The sequence below is a fragment of the Lethenteron reissneri genome, chromosome 23 (genome assembly GCF_015708825.2).
Source record: "Lethenteron reissneri isolate LAM-NWPU_2019-01 chromosome 23, ASM1570882v1, whole genome shotgun sequence".
NCBI lineage: Eukaryota > Metazoa > Chordata > Hyperoartia > Petromyzontiformes > Petromyzontidae > Lethenteron > Lethenteron reissneri.
The window spans coordinates 20,539,062-20,555,654 of NC_083801.1; the positions used below are offsets into that span (position 1 = coordinate 20,539,062).

The 16,593-nt window shown below is 45.3% G+C and overlaps 1 protein-coding gene across 1 annotated transcript in view; it reads left to right on the top strand.

Annotated features, from left to right (window-relative positions):
- The window catches only part of LOC133346179 (triple functional domain protein-like), a 183,956-nt gene that overhangs the window by 111,848 nt on the left and 55,515 nt on the right, over window positions 1–16,593 (top strand). Inside the window, 1 exon segment of the mRNA XM_061557661.1 lies at window positions 11,856–12,099. Within this exon segment, the coding sequence (XP_061413645.1) occupies window positions 11,856–12,099 (244 nt within the window).

Here is a 16,593-nt window from a genome sequence, read left to right on the forward strand (position 1 = left end):
GGTCTGACGGCTCTGCAGACGTATCTTTCTCGCCGTTTGACTCGAGAGTTTCTGCAAATCATCACCAGTAAAGAAGGGCATTCTGTAAGCATGTTCCAGAGTAGTTTTAACAAAGTAAATAAAAAAATAATCTGGCCTTTGAGTAGGCGAGAGGCATTCAACAGCAGGATTAAGGTTGTTCAATCGCAAATTTTGGAATAGGATAAAAAGTGACAAAAATAGATAACTCGAAAGAAAAATAGATAACTCGAAAGAAAAAGGTTCACGTTGGTTGGGACACTTGTGTGGGATGGAGGTGTGGGTACAGTTACAGCGGCAGGCGTTGGAGTAGCACCGAGTGATTGGCGATCTCGAGCAGACCTCTTGGAGGGGGGTGGTGTGTCGCGGTCAAAAAGTGATGGTGAGGTGTGGTGGCATCGGTGGCGTTGGCTGTGTTGACCTCCTAACTTTTAATCACCCTAATTTATGATACTTTCAATTTATATTGCGACATTCACGCTAATAGTTTAGTTTGTTGCCCTTCCCCCGCACTTCCGATGAGCATGGTTGGCAATGTACGGTGGAAAAGAAGTTCAACATACATAACGCTGTACGTTAATTATATATGAGGACCAAATCCCATATACAGCCACGACCAAGTAAATGAAAACCTTGCTACCAAGCAAAATCCAAAATAAATAACAAAGAAATAAATGCTCATTTGCCAAACGGACTATGCCAGGGATAAAAGTGCCTCTAGGAATAGATGGACAACACTTGAATATGTTTAAAATAGGCTGAAGCGGAATTTTTTTAGAAAAGAGCTTTTTCACTGTTTTTTTTCCGGCAATATTCGTTCCTGACTTGTTAAGATAAATTGTCATAAAACAAGAATGCGACTAAACCTGAACTCAACTGTCATCAGTTAATTATTCTTGAAATCCTTTAAATAAGTAGATTGTTCCTCTTAAAACAAAACCCCTTCCAAACACTGAGTTGTGTTTTTTTAAATGAAAAATATCTGCCGCTAACCATTAATATGAATCATAACGAATAGTGACAATTTATAATGCGGGTTTAATGACATGTCTGTTTGAAAAGTATAATTGTGTGGTAGAGAACAAGGCAAAGAGGATGTTTAAATGTGAGTGAGTGGATGATCTTGGCAGACCGGGGGGTGCCCTGTGTGCTGGGTGACCTCTGTGCGGCTGTGTTTAATTGCTGCGAGGTGACGGACAGGAAACCCATAGGCAATGTAATTGAATTGCGTAATTTATATCTTGCCGCCACTATCATGTCTACGGCAAGGAGGTATGCGTGGAAGGGACGTGGCGCCTGGGCGACCATTTGCAAAGATCGCGAGCGTGAGCTTTTACGCCGACTTGTTCAGCCGCGGATGGAATTGCGCACACACATATTCCTTTACGTTATACCTCCGTGAAACACTGGGGACAAAATTAAAGTGGGGCAATTCTAAATCGACGGACGTGCAAAGGTTGCATTGACGTTGCCCCTCGGCAAGTGGAAATCTTACATACCGCGCAGCGGCAACGAGCAAAAAGTGAATGTACGCTCGCGAGTAACGATTTGAGTCTTTGTTAAAGACTATGTGTTGAGTTGGTTCATATCAACACTTTTACATCACAAGTTAGAAGCAATCCACGACTCAAAATGCAGGTAATAGATTACCCTCCTTGCAAGTGAATTGTTTAACTGATTAAAACATTTAGATTTTTTTTATATTACTTCAATCACAGTATTGTACTGTTATACTGTACAATAATTAAAAAAATGATGCTGTACAAACGCGTGCAGCAATATCAGTATTACACATCACATACTGTAATACAAGTCTCGAGTAATTTCCTGTACAAAATAGCTCGTGGTACTTCCCTCTACTGCTTACAACCCTGGGTCATTGGTGGAAATTCCACATTCCCATGGCAGGGACAGGTCTATCCATAACACATACACGTTTAGCTTCCCACAAAGTGGTACTCGTTTTACTAACCTTAGAGTGATGAATGGCTGAGTTATAACCTCACGACTGAGGCTTGGGCTTGCAGCCTTCCAGTTAGAAGTCGCATGCTCTATCCACGAGACCAATTACCACCAACTATACAAGTAAAAAAATAGTGCTTTTTAAAGAAGTAGCCAGAAACTTTAAAGATTGACTTGAAGTCCTGAAACGAGCCACACAGTCCTTTTCCTTGGCTTATTCTAACGCTTTAGCTTCTTTACTGTACCCACGAGTTGAATATTTAATGCTTAATATTATTGAAGGAAAAGAAGAAAACCCGAGCCAACAACACTACCCCTGTAAGCATATTACAGTTTGCAGCTTAAGTAACACCAACACGGTGTTCTGCGCTTTCGCCGATACGACATCACCAGTGTGAGGGCCGCCACACATTTGAAGCCATTGGGGTTTGACAGCATGATATGGGGTGTTTTCACCATTTGTGTATTGTCGGGGGCCGCACGTCAGGGGCCGCTCTAAAGGCCACCGGGGGCCGCCAGTGGCCCGCGGGCCTTGCAATGAAGAACAGCGCACTAACACTTTACGATTGACGTTGTTTATGCATATCTTTACAGTAGTTATGGTGTAAGTAACAGAGCGCTCCATGGCTGTGTGAGCCAGTGCAAAAGTCAAACTCGGACACACTCTTGATACCTTCCAGGGCCCTTTTGACCCCCGCTTTTTTACAAGAGCCGCCGCTGCGTAGCTTCACAGCCCCGTTAAGAGTCGATGGTGAACACGAGGATCCACACTGTGAAGCGAGCAGAGGGGGGTGGCCTCTTGTTGGTGGTGGGGGTGGTGGCGGTTGTAAAGCGGATCTGGACCTGGACCTTTAAAAGAGGCAGCAGAGGGGAGAGGCTCATCGGACAGTTTTTGTTGCGAGCAAACCCGGGGCCCCCTCTTCGTTCCAGAGTTGACGTTTATTGAGTCAAATTTGGTAAGTTTTGTGTGAGTAATGAGACAAACCGGGCTTTTGGTAGATAAAGCGGTATTACATAGTGTTTTAAGAATGACTTTACGTCACGGCTTTGTAGCTTGCAATTGTTTTTAATGTTCTTTAAAGCTGTAAAATGTAATCTTGCACAGTACTGCATGCGCGGTGTTTTTCAACGTCTTGCATGAATTGCGGTATTGTTTTATGCCTGCACCTGAACTCTTCCCTGCCTTGTCCATGTAGCGTCTCTCGTGAAAGGGGGACGTGATGTCCTCTGTCTTGTGTTTTTGAAATTGAGTTGCCTTTTAGTCCTCCTACAGTCCTTTTCTGCTGCTCGGGCCAAAACACGCATGGCGTGCCGTGGTCGGTTTTCAAACGGTGAAGTGATTTCACCGTTAACTCTAAAAGTGTACGCGAATGTTGCCACTGAAATTGGCAAGTATCCCAAACACCCCCTCGAGGCCAGACTTGTATGGGGAAAGAGTCTCCTGTAGCGGCATCTTTTTAGATGCAGTTTTGCATGTAGGCGTTGGATGGATCCAGATTTGTAAGCGCCACATTTTTACCTTAAAAAATTGACTTTCAAAGTCACTGAAATAGAAAAGATGAATCTGCACCTGATTTGCTTCGTTGCTGTTTTTTTACACGCGTTATTAAAATTGTATTTTGAAATACTGTATAAAAAATTGAGGCCAAGTCCGAACAACGTTACTGTAAGTTGAAATCGCCCCAAAGTCCTCGGTGGAGAAAGTTTGGGGTTGTTGAGAGCGGGTGGGTGGAGTGGTTGAAGCGAGGTGAATCAGTAAGTTAGTTTAACACGTAGGCTTTCGCAACCAATATTATCCATAAGAGGTTTTTTTGGGGTTAGATCGCGTAAATATAATTGTGTCATTAAACCCGCCACCACCCGACGCAGAAAATTAGTAAGGTTTGTCACGTAAACAAAACTTGCCAATTTGTTACTAGTACAGCACACCAGTGTGTTGCAGGGTAAACCCACAACATTGTAAAAATATTGTAAATGTGGGTTTACTCCCCAACACATTAGTGTGCTGTACTCGTAATCGAATTGAAACATTTTGTTTCCATGACAAACCTTATGAATTGGCTGCGTCGGGTGCGTTCCCTGAAACATAGACATCTCTCCTAACTTCACCACACATCTTGTAGGAGTGAGCCCTTGAGCTGCAGTGAACCAATGATTATGCCGATTAGATGTATTCATTGCACCCAGTTAAAAAAAAAACCGACATGCACTGCATTCTTTTTGGTTCTTTTGGTAAAGTCACGTAGGTGAAAATAAAAATAAATAAAAATAATAAAAATTAAGAATAAAAATAACTAAATTAAATCACAACGTTTCGGAGGCAACACAAGCTTCCGTCATCAGGTGGGACAACCACAGCAAAAAACAGAATTACTGTAGTGGGCAGAGAGAGCTGTATGTGACAAGCGATTATATAGGGTAAGAGGGGGGGAGTAGCCAGGGAGGAGGGATTCAAATCTAGAATTCACTGCATTCTACCAGATTATTTCGCTCCGTCTCTCCGTTGTATTTTAAAGCAAATGACAGCGGTGTGTCTCATGATCCAGGCGTGTGTGCGCGTGATTGTGGCCAAATTTGTATAACTCTATTGACACCGGGTGTAAATTTGGGTTGCGTCTTACCTGCTGGAGAATACGGTGCACGTGGGTTATCAAGCTTTCGCAGAACATTCCTCAGTTCCGCAGTGTGCCTCGCATCGTATTCACGAGAGCACGCGAGTTATTTTTTTTTTTCGGGTGAAACTGATATTGAGAGGAGTAAATTCCTGGCGTCGTCCAGAGATACCGTGGCTTGAGCTCTGAGAGGAAATGTGCAGGCTGGGGTCACACACCGGGAGGTCATCAAGGGTGCCTCGCTGACCTGTATCAACAAACACGGCAATGGTTCGTTACACGTTGTGAGCAAAGACACTGCCATGAGTCGGCCGCGTCAATATTGGCCGTGTACAGCGGGACCACGTTGACATTTACCACGAAGAATGGGGAGTAGCTCGTGCGTTTGCATTGCTTTGCAGTGGCTTAAAGCTCCTACAATTACGGCTCCAGTCTGTCTTTGCTTTTGTTATATTGCACTGTTTTGCCGAGAAAATGGGTTTCATAACTTGACCAAAGACGCTGTGTCAGGAAATTAGGCATGTAACAATTAATCAATTAAGATATTTTTTTAATTTGACTTCATTATCCACGCATCAAGATGTGCGTGTAAGGATTGCTTATTTGAGGTTGTTAATAGCGGTGTGCAAATAATAGATTTTAGGCTAACGGAACGAACAAGGTCGTATGAATGAGAAGTACTTGAAATGAGACGGAGCAAACCCACCAAAATTATACATTCTCGAATCAAATCACACCTCCGAATTGTGACCATTCCTCAACTCCTGGGTGTGGTAAATCACGACATCGCCGTCGAAAATACACACTGTTTGAAGATCTTACAATTAGACAAATTACCTCAAGTCCATTTTGCATGAGATTCTGTGATAGGTCTGGATGTGTTGCATCATTTGGACTCACCCCAAATCACCCTGGCTCACTTTGTCTCCCTATTCACCTTAACGCATGGCTGGGCCATGTTTTCTCAGCTGCGGGGACATCCAACAAACCTTGCCCAACTCACATCGGATTAGTCATCGGGGAATCCATGCGACCGTCACAGCAGACTGCAGGCCTGAAGTGGGCTCGCCAAAAAAAAAACTGCTCAAATTTTACACCAGTTTAGGTGTACAGTACAAGTAGAGATATGGTGGATTATATTTGGGTGCACTTCATCCTGACCAGAATGGAGATGAATTATGGGGTGGTCTGGCAAGCCTAAGCACCCTTATTAGAGATAATCCCTGCTCGTGTAAGGGAATAGACACAACTGCGAGGGACAATCCTATTATTGAAAGCGGTGATAACTAACAGACCACTTGTAAAAGCTTTGCTAAGTGCTGTGGACATTTCTAGAGCCCAGATTCCAGTCGGGCAGAAGTAGCACCCCTTTAGTAGGTCTCAAAATAGCATGTTTATGAACGCGTTTGTAGAGCCATCCATAATATCTGACGGGAGTTTTTTTTTTTGGTACAGCAAAGTAGATTAAAATCCATGAGATGTGGTCAAAATGTTTAAAAAACGTTAAAGTACACAGAGTGGCACTCAGAGTAGTTATATTTCCAATGACACCACACCACAAGTAATACATCTATTCAATGTCATTGTTATAAATATGACCAATAATGAGGTACAGAATTCATGAATACTTAAGTTTTATATGCTGTACGTGATAATAACGAGGGATGAAACAATTTGTCTCCCCATTCAATTGAACGTTTTTTCCCATTCTGGGCCTCGATCAATTCAATAATCATTTATTTCTGGCAATTCTATTGGCTGCATGGTTCAAACGAACCAAATATACGATGCCCACGAGTCAGATATGAATTAGAAGTAATCCATTCTGAACTTAAACTCAAGATTTGAAGCAGGTATCGTGCTCCTAAGAATATATATTTTTAAGCCACGAATTAATGTATCCTAAAATGCACCCTTGACGTGTAAAGTATCCATATAAAAAATACTCAGAAACCCCCCATATTGGTTTCACTGGCTGTTGGGGCAAGTTCTCTTATTGAGCTACCTAGGAAGCCCGGTATGTTGCACTCGGGGGCGCTGTGGCCAGATCCAGGCCCAGCCACCTTTGTTCCGCCAGTGCGACGTTTGCACGCTGTACCGTGTACTCGTTTAAGGCTTTAATTGACCGAGGAAAGTCCCAAAACTGGGTGAGATTTTCACCACTGATATTGGCCGTGACGTGAAACGAACTAAGGTCGCTGGGTCCGTAGCGCAGTGTCCTAACCGCTGCACCACTATTCCACCAATGTCTCTAGTATCTGTACAAAGGCAAAGATGCCCCGTATGGCCTCAACAGACTCTTGGGGCAAGCGCGATTAGCGAACACTGATGAAGGCCGGCACGGCACACGAAGGGGTGGGTGGGCAGCACCACACCCGGCTGCCTTTGTTTTCTTCATGGTGATGTTCACACATCGCACCAGCTACTTTTTGAGGCCGAGTCGACCGAGGGGAAGCCCAGGGCTAGTTCAGATAATCGTCACTAGTGTTGACCGTTCGTAACAGAGCGCGCTAACCACTGTGCTACCTCTCCCCTGCACACGCACACACACGCACACGTACTGGGATGGTTCATGTGTTTCACATCATCCCTAAGTATTCCACTGCATACGTACACACTTGGGTTTCGTGGGAGTGAGAGAGAGAGACTGTTCGTGACAGCACAGTACTTGCTCAAACTCATTCACCAGTTGACAGTCATGCTATCTGGGGATGCGGCTGCAGCACTAAAGTGGAACTGGGTGGTGGGAGGTAGTGGTGGGGTTAGTACAGGCTGGTTGGCCCCCATGTTTACGGCCCTGAATGTGCGAGTGTTAGGGGAACATGTGGGGAGCGGTAGTAGTGTCGCAGTTAGTGGCCCGCGCTACGAATCCGGCGACCCAAGTTCGATTCCCGCTCATGGCCAACACCAGTGACGATTATATCTGAACCGGTCCTGGGCCTCCTCTAGGTCGACTCAGCCTTAAAATGAGTACCTGGTACGGTGGGGAGACAAAGGCGGCCGGGCGTGGTGTTGTCCACCCACCCCCTCGTGTGCCGTGCCGGCCTTCATAGGTGCTACTCGCTAACAGCACTTGCCCCGACAGTCTGTTAAGGCTATACGGGGGATTTTTGTCTATGTTCGGGGAAGGGGAGCATAGGGCAGGGAGGAGGGCTGAGCGGGTTGGTGGGATTGCCGTGCGTGGGTTGGCTGGTGAGCACGTGAACATTTTAGTTGTTGAAATCGAAGCCGACACTGGGGCATTGGAAGGAATGCTCAACTCCATCACACAGCAGATCCCCATTCCCCCTGCCGGGCTCCTACTGAAGCGTAGAAGGCATTAAATGTTTAAATTAAAAAGGATTACACGAAATTCTTTGTTTTCTGTTTGACCCTTTTGTATTATTTCTCTAACGTGGCAGTGTGCAATTTATAGTCCGGCCAACTTCACGTCACGGCTACCAAACACAGCTGTACAAGTACATTTTGGGTAGTGGCTCTTTTATCAGACCAGTCGGTCACAATCGCGAGTGCACTGCGCACTCTAGAGTCTTCTCCCGTCTATAATTAAAACGCGACGCTTAGAATTAATGACGGTTTTTTGTTTGTTATCACAATCTTTAACACTGGTGCCTTGCAGCTCCTAGGGATTTACACAAATTAAATGTTGCGTTTTATATGGGTTTTCTCACTTGTATTTACATCAGGTTCTGACGTGCCAAGGTGTTTGCATCATAAATATAGCGATATCCAATATAGCTCTGTCGTTGATGAAAATTTGCATTTTAAATCGTATTTATGGCTGTGTTCTAATGCCTTATGTTTCATAGATACCATTGTACTTATTTTATATTCAATGAGCTTTCACGGTAACATTTCGCAAGGCGAATTAAAAACACATTGTTTACCAATTTTTATTCAGTTGTACAGCCTTACGTGCTTAAGTTAGGTTTTCTAATTCCTGCATTGTCTTTTTTTTCAACCACCTTTAGTTGCTTATCATATTCGGCCTACTTTTGTTTCTGCGCACTACTTAAGCCCACGTTGTAAATGACACCCACATCCTTTACCGAATGCATTTTACAGTTTGTGCACATGGCGTATGGGTACTTTGTGCAGTGTGCGTGCGGCGGTTAAAATGCGCCGCTTGCTGCCCGCAAGCTGTCCACAGTATCTCCACAGTGTTGAGCTTGATGCGATGGTTTTGTCTGAAAGTGGCAATAATGAGTGGTTCTGTAGCAGCCGTCGTGTGTCTCGGAGTTCAGCTGAGCGCTGCCGGTGTAGATGTTGTCGTACCTGTCTGTTTTTTCACCGACACACGCACACGCACGCCCCCTTGAGCTGTGCACGTGCACACCTTGAGTCGACACTGCCCCGTGTGGCATGCCAGCGTTTCGAGTCTTTGTGCGTGCGCGCAGCCTGTAGCTCCGCTCCTGGATCGAAGCGCAGAAATCAGGAATGGAAAAATGTGCGTGCAGACGTGCTTTTACGAGAGCGGTGAGTTCACCGACGCGATGGCTGTGAGCCAATTGCACAGAGCTCATGGTCTCACTGCCCAGTTGCTGATAGAGACTTGTAAAAAAAAAAAATAGCGATCATTATTTAGTTTTATTTGTTTTTGGGTTGGGCCACGTGGTAGTTTTATGCAAAGATTCTCGTAATTAACCCCTCCACCATTTGACACGCTTGTCATGTTTACATATATGTTATTTATATGTGGTAATATATTGATCAAATTCCTATCAATAATGCTTTTAACCGGTGGCTTAAGCCTTGGCACGACTGAACTTAACAGCAACATATTACCAAGTTTCTCTCACTGATATGAGCTTCATCGGGTAGCAAACCTATGATGAAATGAGAGAATTTGATCGACACATTGGCATGTAGAATAATATATTCGTAAATGTGACAATCTTGTCGGGGAGGAGGGTTAATGACAGGAGTTATGACATCAAACTACCACATGGCCTCACCCAAAAACAAACATGGCATCGTTGTATTGGGTAACCTCCACTTTAACTTAGTGTTCAGTTTTCTTCATTTAAGTCGGTTCTGAATGTGAAAAATGTGCACGGAATTCTCTTCACATTTGATTATTTCACATGAAGAAAATGGAATCTCAACTGAGTAAAATATTCTCTTTGTTGCATTTGAACTTTCTCATTGCTCATAGCCCATTTGTGCTGTGGAACTTGTGAGCCACAGATGAAATGGATTCCTCGAATCGCGTCACTCGTTCTAGAAGGGAGAGCCTGGCGTCGCGCAGCGTTGCCCCTCAAGGAGCAATATCAGGGCACCTCTCTTGTATACCCACTAGGCCTCTTATAACAACCGATCAGTGGTGATCACACCATTGTGCAGGTTGAGTGGTTCACTCATAGTCAATCGCACAAAGGGGAATCATATTACGCATTTTAATATGAGCTGTAACAATCCCTGCCCCACACCCCCCCCCCCTCCAGTAGTGATTCAATTAACTGTTGTGATTCAGGGTTAACTTTAAAACATTGTGGGGAATGTAGTGGGTGGCCTCTAGCGGCTGGAGAGGTCAACGTGAACCCATTGCGCACAACGCGCGGATGAAAAAATAACATCGATTCTTACACATAATTTGATGTGGGTATCACGGGCCAGCATAATCAATATTAATTGATGAATCAATGCATCATTACACCCGTAACATTAATAAGCATTGTTTCTCAATCTATATTCAATCCTTAGAGCCGACACAAATCAAATAAATTGCTGGAACTGGCTGAGCCCGTTAAACTTGATGTTTGTAAAAATACCAAACAAACGCCCAGGTCCTCAAGATCGACGTAGAGGCCGCCACGAGTGGTCGATTTTGGGACCAGAGACGAAGAAGGGATGTCATCGTGTTCGATTTTAAACACAATCCTTCTCCTGAAGCCGTTTTTTTTTCTCCAGGATTTGCGAACCACTAACCAAAATCACCACTTTCTCCTAGTGGGCCCAATGACTGTAAAGCATTGTGATGGGGGGGGGGGGGGGAATGAGCAGAGAAATGAACTGCCATCGTTCTGCAAATGAAATTGTTCGCCAAAGAACTCACTTCACTTTGTGTGTGTCTCTGTGCCTGCTTGCACGTGTGCGCGTGTGCATTTGCACGCATGCCTCTGAATACAATGCTTTCTTGAGCGTGTATCTGGTTTTCGGTGGCAGTGTGAATTTATTCGAAGTTTGGTATGCACAGCTGTGACAGTGTTATAAGCCATCTTTAGAACATTACGCAAAACTTGGTTTCTGCTGATATTTGAAATACTGTGTGCCTGGAACTTTTTTAATAGGGAGTGGCAAATGTTACAGAACTCGTAATCAGTTGGCTCGGGGCGGGGGGGTGTTGATACCACGTCAAAGCACTGAGTAGGCACTGCCAATGTCCTGTGTTTAAATCCGTGCAACCTGGTTGCACGGGTTCTCGCAAGTGTGTAGTGAGCCTCGTCTCAAGCGAAGGAGCACAACAACACATAAACTAGAATGTAATTTGCACTTTATTTGGCTCATTTCAGATAAAAATATGTAATTTTTTCTTCTGACGGACACTTTGCAGGGCATACAATCGGTATTCCTTTGATGTGTAAAAAAAGAGGCTGATTTCAATAATTTTCAGAGGCAGTTGTATGATGTGTTTTTACGTGGCCATTTTCTGACACAAGCTGATGCACTGCTTGCTGCGAAATTTCCAAAAGAAGATTTCTTAATGTTACGGCACGATGTAATTTCATCGTGAGAGGGCCGCCACACCTCAGTGTGTGTCGGTGAGAAAGTACTTTGCTTATGAGCCAAGGCTTTGTATGCCCCTTTGGACACACACAGCCTAAAGGGGCAGCATTTAGCCCTGAAAGATGCAGACAACCGGTGTAAAAATACAGACCCACGCAACACTTTACACCGTAGGTTAATGACAAAACTTACATTGTTTGTTTGCACACTCCACCACAGTTCCAGCCACCACAATGTCATTGTCACATTCCCGATGTCGCCCTTACACCCAATTGTTTGCTACGCTTGACGTGGATGAGCTCTTGTGGGGCAACCCGACACGAAAATGAATCCCTCGGTGATTGCATTGAAAACAGCGTAGGGGGTGGTCAGAGGTGGTCATCAATATAATGTCGCAAGACCTACACCACCCCCACACTCTGTGCTCGCTTATTGCAACGTCGTTATCAGGTGACTTAACGCCGTGACATCTTTGCCCCCCCCCCCTCCTTTTGTGCACGTGCGCGCGATTGTGTTTGCGCGCGTCAACACCGACAGCTGTCCGGCGGCTGCGAGCTCACGGTGGCGATAGCCGACCACGTGGCGGTTGCGGCGGGCGAGCTGAACGTGCGGCGAGGCCAGACGGTGGAGGTGCTGGAGCGTGCTGCGGAGCGGCCAGACTGGTGCCTCGTGCGCACCACGGACCGCACGCCGGCCGCCGAGGGCCTGGTGCCGTGCAGCACCCTGTGCATCGCTCACTCGCGCAGCAGCGTGGAGATGGAGGGCTTCTTCAACCACCGCGGTGAGAGCGAGCGGGCACCCCGAGCGCGAGCGCGCGCGCGCACGCACGCACGCGGGGATCCCTCCCACGAGAGCCCGAAGTGCAGGTGGATGGGATTCGCTTGTCGAGGATTCGATGTGGGAACTGAATGACTAATCGGGGGGATAAATATGTAGGCAGCAGTGGGTTTCGAAGTGCACACCACTGTCGCTTGGACAGAGATTCTCAAATCCCATTCCTTGCTGTGGTTATTACATGTCATAAATTTCAAGCTGTACATTGAATACCTTTGCAGATGAATACAATATTTAATTGGTGAGGGGGAGAGAGCAGTGGCACAGTACATTTCTCAGTAGCCCAGTTTATTTTTTTTTACTTCATCATTCATCAAATAAGCACAGTGTATTATCTGTAAATGACATATGAATTTGAGAACCATGACATCAGAGAGGTGGATGTGGGAATTTCCATCGACTGCTGTTTGAGAACGTATTGCTAAGAAGGCGGACGGCTAAAGCCCGACTCCTTTCTTTTGACGTTCAGTTTGCTCCAGAGATGAAGCGTAGGGCCCTACTGGCCCATAAGCAACGGCCGGCTCCCCGGGGAGTTAAAAGATTGCCTGGCTGTACCCCTGCATAGATACGTTAACACGGTGTGGGGGGGGGGGGGAAGGACTTTGTGCGTAGTTTTTGGAAGAAGACTTGTTGCAAAGGAGCACTCAATTTTCAATTAGCGTAGCCACGTTCTTCAGCATTCTTTGGCCAACGCCGGCAGTGTCTGAGGAGAATAAACGAACTGTATTCTGACATGCAACAGGTCCGCATGGCACTTGAGGCTTTGTGTGAAGATTGTGGTTTTTTTTCAGGAACGGGGCTGCATATACACAAGCCTTGTTTGAAGGCTCGAAAAAGCCACCACTAGGATTGATTTTCATACAAAAAAATTCCAACAGAAATGTTCTCTGTTTTCTCTCCATCACCTCTCTCTCCTGCATTACCACCCAAACACGTTTGACCGTTTTCCCACCTCATTCATTCGGGCACTCCCTTTCCCCTCCCTCGCATGGAGTTTTCTCTCAACTTTCCACCATTTAACATTTGCCGATTTCAACCCACACCCACGTAAACGACCACCCCTAAACGACGCCCTTGTTCACGTGCCTATTCCTATTGCGCCCATCACGTGGGACCTGTTTGGCTACACCAGTATCTGAAGCGCCACGTCTTGCCCAAGGGCACCGGGCTGAGAACCGTGAGGCAACGTCACGTGCCCAAAGACTTCCAACCGGGCCTATTTGCCGCCACCTCACTGTGTATATGATGGTAGTCGTTTTAATGATGCACTGGTTTCTATACACTGACATCAATGTTTGCACTGAAGATATATGCTTTGAATTGTGGTTTGTGTACGAATCGGTTATTTATGATTCGTGCAAATTATATGCTGCGTCACATTGAGGCTAATGGAGTAAAATAGGCCAGTACAGATACGGGGACAAAAACAAACCAGACGAGATGGAATAGAAGACAAAAGTAATCAACTCTTGCATCAAATTGTGATTACCAATCATGACAATTCCTTGACTGTGTGGGAAGCGCAAGTCTTTAAAATGTGTTTCGTGTTGGTAGAAGTGGACATTTAATAGCCGCGCAAAACTTATTATTTAATACAGGAAAGTCTTAATTGGTGTAGAGGGTCTTGCTGCTTGGTAAATTGACCGTTCGCAATTGGACATTTCTCTGCACATGGGACAAAACCGGTTTGCCCGGAGAAAATCCATTACATGGGAGAGGACAAACACTCGGACTTTGGGTGGAAAAAACCGACTTGACATACTGACTTCCAGAGACACAAGGTCATTCACTACCAGGCCCCATGTCTGCACGATCCATCAACCCTGTCTCCAAAGGTTGTTGAGTAAGAGGTGTGCACCTCCACATACTTGTGCCCAAAGTGCAATGGACGCCTTCTGCCCCAGGTTTTGAGTTGTTTGCTATTTTACGCCCTGCGCCCACGCGCGGGGGGGGGGGGGGCGGAGGGTTGGTCTGATTTACAACGTGGGGGGGGGGGGGGCGAAACAAACATTTCTCTGCTTTCGGACTTGGATCGGGAAACACTTTTGGGTCAGCGTGACCACCGTGCGGCTCCAGAACAGTTCTAGACTGTTGAAGATAAGAGTGCATTGTTGGCCCAAAGGAGGGAATGGCGGGTGGGTGTGGAGTGGGGGGGAGAACGTGATGGTGGATGAGAGGCCCGAAGGGTGAGCGGGGGGGGGGGGGGTCGCGTTTCCCCATCTGGCTGCGAGAACCGTGGTGCCCCCGTGGCGATGACGGTGTGCGGGCAGCGGCAGCGGCAGCGGCAGCGGCGGCCTTATCCACCTTGGCTCCTCGTGAGGCACTTGTTGTCGCACAAGGGCGAGTTTTGGCACACAGCGGTGTGACCGTTTAAATTCGAGTTGAGCGCCAATTTCGTACAGTCTGTGGGGAGGGGAAGGTGCTGCTCTGTGAAGCGTATTTTTTTGTCCGTAAAATTGGGGTCCGTGGATTAAAAAAACGCAAGTCAAATCTGTTGTGAATAATATGAGTACATTTTACACACTCCAATTTATTTGTTAATTGTGTAGAAATGTAAAGCTGTTTTTTCCCCCTCTGTGTGTTAGAAAGTATATATTTGTCATTCGGGGCACAACCAGTTGCCTCACCGAGAACATTTCAGCTCCGTCTTTATGAGAACATTTTTTGTTATTAAATGTGCGTACAGTGCACATGGAAACCAAACCGACATATTTCTACGAAGTGACAAATGTTACGTCGACACGTCATTAATTATGAACCGTGAGTTCATGAATACGTAACACACTAGTTCACCAGGCGCGTTCACACCGCTTCATCCAGTGCACAACTAGCTCGTGTGTTGAATTCGCTTCACATAAAAAAATCACCTAATGACTGTACAGTACTCGCCCGTTGTCAAAGGATTCTAATCACGGCACGCCAAGCGCTCTGATCACCCAAAACCGCTGGCTCGCCGCAGTAACCAAAGAGGACTGAGAAAATTCACCGTTACATTTTCACGTTTGGCTTCATTCATGCATTCACATACCAAAGAAACAAAGGTTTTTCATTTGGCCAAACAGGCTCTTGGGGCAAGCGCTGTTTGGCGAGCAATTTGTTGAGTCTGAGAGCATTTATTCGTTTGCTGTGGCCATCACACAATGCCTGACCGCCGTCGTCTGCCCGGTCATGATGATGAGGTGTCGTTGTGATAGCTGCACATTTTTTGCAAAGCCGACATGTGTGGTAGGTCTAGGTCAAGTTCAGATAATGTTTGCCCTGGCGTGTTCAGACACAGATTGTACCGAGGTTAGCAGGATTGCGAAGCAAATTGTAAACTACTGATGCCAACAATATGCATACGAAAAACACGTGTGTACCCACCTATATACTCGCACATGCATATTGATTTAAATGATGGCTTTTTAAAGTGAACTAACCCATTTCCAGCCCATTTCCAGCTTAATTCTGGGATACATGAGTGTAATCAATTATTAAATCAGTGTAGCACTTTACCACATATTATTCTATGCTATCTACATTGTCTCTAATGCAGACAAGAGTGACATTTCAAACAAATGTGCAGATTGTGTCGTGTGCAAACATCAATCCGTTCTAAGTGCATGACTCACGTGGTGTGTGTATCAGATCTCGGCCATCAAGCACTGGCAGTGACAGCTGTGTTGCAACCGGTGCTCTAACTTAAAAATCGATCAGACCAACAGCAGCCTCGATGCTTAATATTTGAACAGTCCTTGTGAACGGTGACCAGGTCTGTGTACCATAGCTTAACCGTGAGCCAAATCTGTAGACATGTTTAAACAATCATGGAGTCATCCTGCTTAATTATGTTTTTTTTCAATAAGGATTTTACAAAGTTTCTCTTTCGTATGATTGAATAGCGAGAATGTGTGCAGCAATGGAGATGGTGTGGAAGGGACATGTGATCATGAGGACAAGGGGTGACCAGAATATTTTACATATTATTCAGTCTTTTTGTAAGTTTGGGTTATAGATTGATAATACATACTACGGTGCAGGAAAGCACAGAATGGCATGTAAGATAGATACAACTCAGGATAATATGGAGTATTTACAAGATGTTTTAATTGTTCCATGAAATGCCATGACAACCCCCCATGTGTAATGTTTGACCATATAGCAGCCATTTTTGCAAGTGTGGCCTTATAATGGTCATCTTGATCTGATGGATGTGTCAACGGGACAGTTCTAGTTCATGTATTAATAATGGGATGGTTTTTAATTGATGAATTCTTGAACAGTATTTTAAATATATGGCCTTTGTAATGATTTTATTAGGATTGATGGCTTCAGTAATGGCATGTCTTGGGTTGCTTAAATAAATAATATTTTTTTATTAACCAGGGCACAAGACACACCTCGCTATCAGTAACGCTACCTTAAAAAGTAATAGTAATACAAAAATACTTGTACTTGCAAC